This window comes from Corylus avellana, chromosome 7 (genome assembly GCF_965113065.1).
Source record: "Corylus avellana chromosome 7, dhCorAvel1.hap1.2, whole genome shotgun sequence".
NCBI lineage: Eukaryota > Viridiplantae > Streptophyta > Magnoliopsida > Fagales > Betulaceae > Corylus > Corylus avellana.
This window is the reverse complement of record NC_142496.1, coordinates 25,009,674-25,020,054: the sequence shown is the minus strand read 5'-3', so window position 1 is coordinate 25,020,054 and position 10,381 is coordinate 25,009,674. Positions and strand designations below refer to the sequence as shown.

Sequence of the window (10,381 nt, the reverse complement as noted above, 5' to 3'; positions counted from 1 at the left end):
ATTAAGAGCATTCACAATGGAGGAGCCATATTTTTATGTAAAATGGCTTATCAAAACTCACTTTTATCTAGTTTAGCTAAGCTATTTTTAAATGTCTCTACATCCGATTAGCTATATTTCTATTTATTCTATTAAAACATTATTAGAAGTAAGAAAAGTTTTGAGAAAAATAGCACATGTAAAAGGAAAAATGGAAAAAAAAAATTGGGAAAAAAGAGAACATGCAGAGAAAAAGTAGGAAAAAAATTGGGAAAAAGAGAAAACAGTTAAGAGAAACAATGAAAAATAAAATAGCTCCCTTGAAAAGTGCTACTACATTTAGCTTATTTTTTTAGCTCCTCCAATCAAATATCTATTTTACATTTTTTTTTTGTTAATCCAATGTAGGAGCTTTTTTAAACATTTGAAGAGCTATTTTAGATAAAATTAACATTTGGCTCCTCCATTTGGAATGCTTAATATACTATTTCGATATGCCTCGTTGTCATCCCCATCGTTTTTTTTTTTAATTTTTTATTTTAATATCACGCCATATATAACAAATTAAAGTAGGTAATTGAACATCATAGGATGCATCCTAATTAAGAAAGTACACAACACATTCAACGAATCAAAATGAAAAACAACTTCTTTTTATGCTTATCCTTAGCACGTAAACAACCTCTCATACATGTTTCTCTTGACAATGGAAAACAAAAGTTTTTTTTTTTAAGATTATTTGTTAATGTTTCCATGGCCTTTTAAGGAGCCTCAAATTGCAAGACATGCACAAGGCTTTCATTTACACACTCAAACAAAGAAAAAAGACAAAAGAAAAAAGAAAAAAGAAAAAAACAGACATATATAAAGTTTGTTCTTAATTAATTAATTCTCAAATAAATTAATTAGTTGGTAAATTTATCAATGATCCAAATTATGGCCAAAGAAGATCTGTGACGGCATCTCCAATACTAACAAAATGCATCATCACTTCGCCTTTGGCCGACATTGATGGATCAGAAACCCCGCGAGAAGACATTTCATTTTCACAATCAAGAACGTCGTCGCCGGCAACCTTGGCATCGTAGTTTGCCGTCATGGCATCCACGTCCAATTCAGCCAGAGAGCTTCTGAATGAAAAATACACGGCTTCGTAACAAGAAGCACACTTTTCAAGGGCGGTTTTCAGGGCGTCGGAATTGATATCATTGCTCTTAAGCGTGCCGTCGATGTAGTTGCGTACGTTTGTTGCATTCGTCACCGCCAAATCAAGGGCAATCTTGGCAATTGCAAGGATATCGGGTGCCGATGCGGTTCTTGGGTCGGATCCAAGAGCTTCCATGCAAAACTCATATACTTGTGTTTTGTTACAAACGTTTTCCAGTAGATCCGGTGAAGAAGGCGGTGGAGTGGCTGCTGCTTTTGTTGGAGCAGGAGAATAGAGGAATAGAGACAGGGATACGGCTACAAACAACAATGCATGGCTTGGACTAGGAGGAGACCCCATTAATGTCGGTTCTTTCGAGCGAGAATGGCGGTTTTTTCCTCTTTTTTTTTTCTTTTTTGTGGTTGCTGGCCGGGGCTTCTTGCATGTGTAGACGACAACTGCCGTTCTTTGTTCTTTCTTTTATAGTCAGAGAAAGCAAGCCTGTAAATTGTAATTAAGGGAAGTATTAAAACAAAAATTGTAATTTATGGAAGGTGACGTTTCCCATTTTTGTTAGATTAATCATGTTATTGGGGGCTTCGATATATGCCGAACCATATCCTCTTTTTTCGCCTATCGTTTACAACTTGGGGTGTATCCTCTCAAAATTTTGATCACAATGTCAATCCCAAACTATTAAAGAGTTGTTAATGTCCCTTGGAAGACTAACAAAAAGACAAAAATAACTCAAAATTTTTCAATAATACCAAAATATTTCTATAAATTCAAAAAATAAAAATAAAAATAAACAAACAAATAAACAAACTAGGAGTGGTTCAGCCACAACCTCCACCCCCTCAAGCTAAACCGCACGGTCCGCACCCTCGTGCCTCATGGCATGTATGGGGAAGCCTAATTACCCCCATTACCATTGAGAGTGGTTTTGCGTTTTTAAATCGCACGCAAGAAGATTCGTTTTTTTAAAAAACGCACATTTTTAAAAGATAAACAGTAATTTTAAAGGATAAACTCAAATTTTACCAAACACTTAACTGCGTTTTTAAAAATTACTTTTTAAAATCGCTAGTTCAAACAAACCTTGAAGGGTGGATATGACAATGTCACATCAACATAGTGGATATTGGTGGGATAATAGCATTATATATATTATAGAGAGGATGGTTGAGACATAGATAAGTATAGATATATTGTGATTTTTTTTTTTTTTTTTGACATGTCCGCACAAAGGGAGGGAAAGGGAGAGGTGAGATTCGATTTAGTAACTTCTGCTTCATAAGGTGTGGTCTTATGCCGATTGAACTATCCATTGAGAACAGAATATTGTGATAGTTGTGTCATGAGATTGTGACCTTTCTGATCTAAAATGAAATTTTTAACTTTAACATAAGCAATATATGACCCAAAAAATAACCCCCCACTTTGGATAACTCTATTTTACATATATGGCGTTTTAGCTAATTAACCTATTCTCAAACTGCTCCCAATGCGGGCACCACTTGTGCTATAGCTAGTTAGCTATATATATATATCCCATAGAGTTTTGAACTAAATTAAAGGAAAATGCAAAATAAAGAAAATAGATACAAGAATTTACCTGGTTCAGTTTATGACCTATATCTACATAACAAAGCCCTAAGGGCTACATTGTTTCTCTTATTCACTTGATTAAATTTACAATACAAAATACTCTTATTTATAGGAGAATGTAGCGCCCCAGATTTTAATTACTCATTATTGATATATTTATTTGAAGATAAGGTTATAACAATTCCAAATTAGACATAATATTAATTTTTGAGGAATTTATAAGATTATATGGCTATTATTAGAATAAATATTGGAAAGCAAAGTCACATTGTTTTGGACACCAAAAATTCAATAAGAAGCAATAAATGAAACAGTTTTAAATTATTATAGAATGACAAGATATTCAGATTTCGAAAGTGATTTCATGATTTTTGGATACTTGTAGAATGAGTTATGATTTTTAGAAGGTACAAGTGTCAAATCTGAAATCCTAGTCATACATAACAACATAATTTTGGGAGACTTTTAAGGTATCAAAAAGTATTTGGTTTCTATGATTTTTAGATATGCTCTGGGTCTTTGAATGAGGAAAATTTCAAAAAAAAAAAAAAAATTGTGTCATTCCGAGTTAAATTGAAGAAGTTATGATTTTTCTAAGTTTAATAGATCAAGATGTCAAACAACTACAGTACCCACGATCTATGAAATTATTTAGATAGGTTAATGATCTCAATAGGCCACGATTTTTGAATAAGTAATAGTGAAAAGGTTTAGCTTCAGTGATGATTAATTGTATATTTTTACAACCATATTCTAAAGTAAAATTATGAGAGCTTACCTAGAAGATGAAAAGATGACCCCTTCTCCCTTCTCCCATTTCTTATTTCTATTCCACTATGTTTTCATCATATTTCACTATTAATCATAATGCTACACTATAAGTTTAGTAAGAGTCATAATAGTCCATTATCTTCCACTATGTTATGGTGATATGTTAATGGGATTTAGTAGGTGTAGTGATGTTGGTAAGTATTACATTTAAGATGGATACTGAAGTGGAGCATTATGATTCACATTGGGTTTTTGGTAAATGTAATACTCACATCACTTTGGGTTACATCGCTGCCTCTCTCAATTGGGCTTTATTAATAAAGAATTAAATTCTACTTACATCATTTGATCCAAAAGGTAAGCAATCCTTCTTGTGCGTAAGTAAGAAATTCTACTTGCATCGTCTTCTTCACCCAAACAAAAACAAGCCTTCACCACTTAGCCGTGATCAGAGAGAGAGAGCAATCACTAAAAATACCTAAATTCAATTAGAGCATACCCAAACAAAAAGAAGAAGAATTAAGCAACAATTATTGTGAGAGATTGAGAAAGGCAAAAACTATTGAAAAATCAAACAGACTCAAGCACTTTGGATCATTGCCTGTCTGGTGAGCGAGAGTGAGAGGGTGGGAAATGAGAGTTGGGGTAAAAGATGCATTGTAACTGGTGAGGGAGATTGAGAGAGATACGTTGAAAAAATATTTTTTTGTAGGGAGGCGTTGTCCCACTGCAGTATAAATACAACATGTTAACTTGTCACACATTGCTAAGAAAACATTAACTCTCAAGTTTGTTTATCTATAAAAGGATGCATATTCTCTCTCTTCGAAACCAAGCGCCTTGCTGTATTGACTCAGGCTCCATACTCAGTTAGCCGGGTTAAGCAAATGCTTATATGCAAGCTAACTTCTTGAGCCGTTTAAGATTACTTGAAGATTTTATTTTTTTTTCTTTAAAAAAAAAAAAAAAAAAACATTACGTATTTAGTTGGGTGTCAAGCCGGCTCAGCTCGGCTCGACTTATTATTTCAGCTCGAGGTCGAGTAAAATTTAAACAAGCCGAGCTCGAACAAGCAAAGCTCGCTCAAGCTCGGCTCGTTTACACCCCTAAAAGTGATTAATCATTTTAAGGTGACAGATGTGACTAGCGCTTTTCTATGGGGAACACACACACTTTGTCTAAATTTTTTTAATTTTTTTTAATTGAAAAAAATGCATTTTCATGTTATTCCTGTGGTTTTGGTTGATCTAGAAATTGTGATTTGAATTTCATTGCTGAGCTTAAAATTTTGAACACATAATCTGATGATAGAGTTTTAAGTCTGATTACTTACTTTAGGCATTTGGTAATTCACATGTTTTAATTTTAAATTGCCACAAGCACATTAGCACAAAGTTTGTGAGGTATGATATTTAATTTTGATTGTATATGTTTCAATATCTTGGGTAAAGTTGGGTAACTTGTTGAATGGATAAATAATAAGAAAAAAATAAAAAATAAATAACATGCACGGGAATTTAATGATGATGTTATTTTATTATGTGTTTCTATGAAAAAATACAATATTATCTCCAACATTTTCAACCCTTATGCAAAGACTAAAAAAACATAACACTTAACCCTTCTGTTATTCTCCCTAGAATGACTATAATAATTCAAAGCTCATTTGTAATTACAAACCCAATGCTACTGTATAACTGCACATAGTTGTTTCTTGTCGAAATCGCCGGAACTTTAATCCCTCGGGAACCCAACTCATTTTCACAGCTAACGGCGTAGTCGCCGGCGATTTTTGCGTCATAGTTCGCAGTCAAAGCATCTTCCTCCACTTCCTCCAGTGCACTCCGGAACGACGCCACCACTGATTTGTACCAAGACGAGCACTTGGCAACCGCCGCGGTTCTTTTTATCTTGAGCAGCTCATCAATGAAAGTCTTGCTTTCTGTTGCATTGGATAGTGCTAACCCAAGAGCTATTTTAGCGAGATCTTCGAGATTCGACGCCGACGGAGTTCGGGAATCGGAATCCAAAGCTTCCACGCACTTGGCGTAGCTTATAGTTTTCTTGCAAACGCCTTCAACTAGTTTGGTTGCACCAGTTGTTGGGGATAGAGAATGGAGTAAAAGGAGAAAGGAAAGAGCAAGCGCCATTACTGCACGAGCATGGGAGTACTCCATTGATGAAGAGATAGTAGCGATCGAGTAACGTATACGTCGATGGGTGTTAGTAAATATAGTCAAAGTAAGAGTCTTTTTTGGAAGGTTTTTAGATTTTTTTTTGCGCTGGGAATTTAATTACCGAGATCTATATAAATTGATTGTTAATAAATAGGGGGAGCGGCTCTGTCCCATTTTATTTAATTATCAATATTTTTTTAATCCTAAAATACCATTATCATTAACTTCATAATAACATAAATTCAATTCTTCTTAAATAGTAATCTTAATTATATATGTGTGTGTCCAGGTGTTAGTAATCTTAATTAAATAGTACTCTTTTTTTTCTTTTTCTTTTTTTTTAAACAATTCAGTCTCATTCATGGATAAATGAGCATAAAGCTCAAATAATACTGCTAGACGTACAAGTTCTTTTCACAATTTATTGACAGGTTCAATGGAATTATATCAACCATTAAAAAAAAATTAATATCATCTAATCACATGCTCACACTTGTAAATAAGTTGTAAAATGTGGTAGGTCTAACAACTTTCAAAATGAGATGAGGCCTCAAAATTTATCCATCCTACACTTGCCTTGATTGTTTTTTGGTTTGATGGACAACTGTGGCCATAAAAGATCAATTAATTGAATCAATGAGTCAAAGAATTTATCTGACCAATTAGAGTAATTTTGTTCTACATATTTTTCTACACTTGAAATTTCAAAACTACAATTTTTGGTGGGAAATGTTCAATTTAATTTACATAGATTCAAGGAACTCGAACCACATCTTGTTCATGATCCCACTAATTCGCTTAATTTTCTTTGGGTGTCTCTATTTTTTCTTAACATGGGTATTTCATTCTTGAAAAATATTATTTAGTAAATACAAGTTGTTATGTCATGCAACTAGAATGATATGACAGTGAAAATTAGCTTTTGAATTAGTAAAGGTTTGTAAAAGAAATATGAGAATTAATGCTAGATATTCTCCTGGTCTTAGGTAGATATTATTATTATTATTATTATTATTATTATTATTTAAAAAAAAAAGAAGCAAAAAATAAACTTGCCATTATTTCTCTCATCCGATTTTTAAAAAATAATATTCACTTAGGACCAGGAGAACACCTAGCATTTCTCAAAGAAATATATCAAGTTTTGATTTTCATTATTATATCATCCCACTTATATGCATTCATATAACCGTTTACTAAATATCTTTTTCTTTTTTTCGAATGTCGAACCTTTTTTTTTTTTTTTTTTTTTTGTATTAATTGCATTCAATTTTGGAACCAATTTCCACCCTACTGTAATCTTGGAAGCAAAAATTTGGAGTAGAAAGTGATAATCCTACTAATTGTGTAATAAGTTATTAAGTTACGTTTTTTTTAAAAAAATAGTTATTAAGTTGTTAAAATATACAAGTAATTCTAGAAGTCTTTCTTGTGTCCCTCCAAAAATAATGTGGTTTTTTTTTTTTTTTTTGACATGTCCACACAAGGGAAGGGGAGGGGGGATTCGAACTAGTGACTTCCGCTTCATAAGGCGTGGTTCATAGCCGATTGAGCTACCATTTTAGGACAAAATAATGTGGCTATTAAAATTACCATTGGATCAAAATCTAATAATAATTAATCACAATCAATACGTTTTCTTAAAGACTTTGCTAATGCTACAAAAGTACAAAGGTTCTAACCAAACACTAGTATATGCCTTCACTGTAATCAACTATAACAACCTTAACTGGCGATAGTCATCCTTGGTACTGCTACCAATGTATTCACCAAGTCCAACGTTTCCTAGCTAGCTTGCCCTAAAACCTAAATTTTCCAAACATTTTTTTAGGCTGGGGGGGTAGGGGGAATTCAATTTTTAGGAAAATTTACAAAGTGTGAGAAGAATACCCCTAGGGGTGTGCGGCTAGGGTAATTGGGTCTAAAAAAATATTTTTACGTGTCTCATTTGACATGTTGACATCTACATTAGGAGCCCAATGTATGTGCCACATCAGCTAGAGCCATGTCATCCATACAAAAAAGTAAAATAAAGAATAAAAACTAAACACCATGTGAAAAATGAAAATCATCATCTTTCTTTTAAAAAAAAAAAAAAAACCTAAAACATAACACCTTGAAACGAAACACCCAATCTGGGAACTTATTTTTGGCATGAAACTCGAGGAACAAAAACAAAACCCCATTAGTACGAAAGGGCAATCGTTCTGAAGGCCCTCTTGCCTAATTGAGTGTGCATATTGCTTATCAAACGGACTGAGAGCCTAAGAACGTACAAGAGGTCAAAATTAATGAAAGATATCATAAAACACAAACTAATTCTCACTACGCTACAATTATACCTCACTTATGGATTACTCTTTTATTAAATCTTTTAGCCTTAAAACTTGATTTAAATGATTCAACAATAATTTATATTATCGAAAATCAATTGACTCACCATTCCATAGTTGTTATAGTGCTTACATGAATGAACAATTAGGGTAATTTTATGGTCATAGAGGTTCATTCTTGAGATGTATGGGGATCTCAAGCCGGTGAAGTTTTGTGTGGAGTACAGACTGTCGGGTAGAATTGTATTAATGCCTTGTTCGGCATATGTTTAGGATATTTATTGTATGAAGTTTTAGTACAAAATTTGAGTAGGTTACATAAAAGGTCTTTTATAGGTTACTTTTAAGTTTATTCCTACTAATTAATACATATAGATGTAACGTATAGTAATCTAAATGGATATAACATCTACTTATAAGTACTACAAACAATCTTGATGTTGTTTTAATGTGGATCATTGTTACGAGAAGAAGAAAACAGACATAAACTTTATTCTTAATTCTTAAATGAATATAGATGGTGAAATTAATGATTCAGAAATCCCAATCATGCGGAAGAAAATCTTTGAAAGAGTATCCAATCCAAACAAAATGCTTCACCGCACCATTTTTGGCAGACATTGATGGTTCAGAAACCCCACGAGAAGAGAGTTCATTTTCGCAAGCAAGAACGTCGTCGCCGGCGACCATCGCATCGTAGCTTGATAACAGGGGGCATCTAATTAATCCAACTCTTTCAGCTACCTTACGAATGAAGAGTGCACGCCTTTGTAAGAAGAAGCACACTTTTCCAAGGCGGCGGACACCATACCCCTCCTCTTATTTATATATATATATATATATATTCTAACACGTCCTACTTAAGAAAGTACTATACACAACTCATTCAAAGAATCAAATGGAAAAATAACTTCAAAACATGTTAACAAACCGAAATAGTCGGTTTATGAGTGATTTTTGTTTTGGTTGTTTGTTAATATTTTGGAAAAACTTTACAAAATGACTTTTTAACTACTACGCAATTTGAAAAGACTCTCCAAATTTCAAAACCTCTCAATTTCATGCATGAACTTTTAATTTGATGTAATTTACCCCATTTATCAATTTATAGCGTTAAATAGTCGTTAAAAGTAGTGAAATGACCTTTATACTCCTAAAAATGTTATAAAATTTTAAATATACCCTTAATTTTATTTTTTATTTTTATATGTTCACACAAGGGGGAGGGGGATTCAAATTAAAAATAAATAAAACAAAAATTCAATTGTAGTTTGATATTTTTAATCATTTCCGTTAAGGTTAATGACCGAGGTAAATTTCATCAAATTGAAAGTTCGGTGAGTGAAATTGAGAGTATTCTCAAAACACATAGTAGTTCGGAGGGTCCTTTTGTGAAGTTTCAAAGTAAAAAAATAAAAAAAATAACGAACGGAAGAAGACTATGGGATAAACCCTAAAAAATGAAAAGAAAAAGAACAAAAGACATTAATTCTCAAATGAAATTAGATGGTGAAATTAAGGCTAAAAAATAGAAATTAAAATAACTGTAATTAGGAGGATGGCCAAAGAAGATCAGTCACAGTATCTCCAATCCTAACAAAATGCATCATCACTTGGCCTTTGGCTGAAATTGACGGATCAGAAACCCCACGAAATGACTGTTCCAATTCACAATCCTGAATGTAGTCGCCCGCAACCTGCGCGTCATAGTTTGCTGTCATCGCATCATCTTCTCCCACTTCAACCAGTGCGCTTCTGAAAGAATAAAACACGGATTCGTACCAAGAACCACACTTTTCAAGGGCGATTTTTAGGGCGGCGGGCTTGAGATCCTTCCGCTTAAGCATGCAGTCGATGTATTTGCGTACGTTTGTTGCATTCGTCATTGCCAGATCAAGGGCAATCTTGGCAATAGAGAGGATATCGGGCGCCGATGCGGTTCTTGGATCGGATCCAAGAGCTTCCATGCAAAACTCATATACCGATGTCTGGTTACAAATGTGTTGCAGCAGTTCGTGTGAGGAGTGCGCTATTGGTGAAGGCGATGGGGCATATGGAGCGGCTACTGTCTTTGTCGGAGAAGGAGAAATGATAGGGAATAGAGACAAGGATACGGCTGCAAACAACACTACATACAGCATAGGAGACGCCATTGTCGGTTCTTTGGCGCAAGAATGACGGTTTTTTTTTTTTTTTTTTGGGTTCTTTGTTCTTAATTTCTTTTATAAATTTATAGTGAGAGAGAGCAAGCCTGTAATTAAGGTAATTATTAAATAAAATTAATTAAGGAAATATATTTCCCGATTTGTAATTAAGGTAATTCTATATGCCGATCCACTCATATCTTTTTTTTATTCCTTTTTTTT

General features: G+C 33.6%; 3 protein-coding genes across 3 annotated transcripts; all 3 read right to left on the bottom strand.

Annotated features, from left to right (window-relative positions):
• Positions 1-913: 913 nt before the first annotated feature.
• LOC132183990 (putative invertase inhibitor) lies at positions 914-1,486 on the bottom strand. The gene has a single exon (XM_059597468.2). The coding sequence runs from the start codon at positions 1,484-1,486 to the stop codon at positions 914-916; it is 573 nt and encodes a 190-aa protein (XP_059453451.1).
• A 3,661-nt stretch (positions 1,487-5,147) lies between these two features.
• LOC132183991 (putative invertase inhibitor) lies at positions 5,148-5,683 on the bottom strand. The gene has a single exon (XM_059597469.2). It carries the CDS (start codon positions 5,680-5,682, stop codon positions 5,161-5,163), a length of 522 nt encoding a protein of 173 aa, XP_059453452.2. The 5' UTR covers position 5,683; the 3' UTR covers positions 5,148-5,160.
• A 3,882-nt stretch (positions 5,684-9,565) lies between these two features.
• On the bottom strand, positions 9,566-10,168 carry LOC132183992 (cell wall / vacuolar inhibitor of fructosidase 2-like). The gene has a single exon (XM_059597470.2). The coding sequence runs from the start codon at positions 10,166-10,168 to the stop codon at positions 9,566-9,568; it is 603 nt and encodes a 200-aa protein (XP_059453453.2).
• Positions 10,169-10,381: the final 213 nt, after the last annotated feature.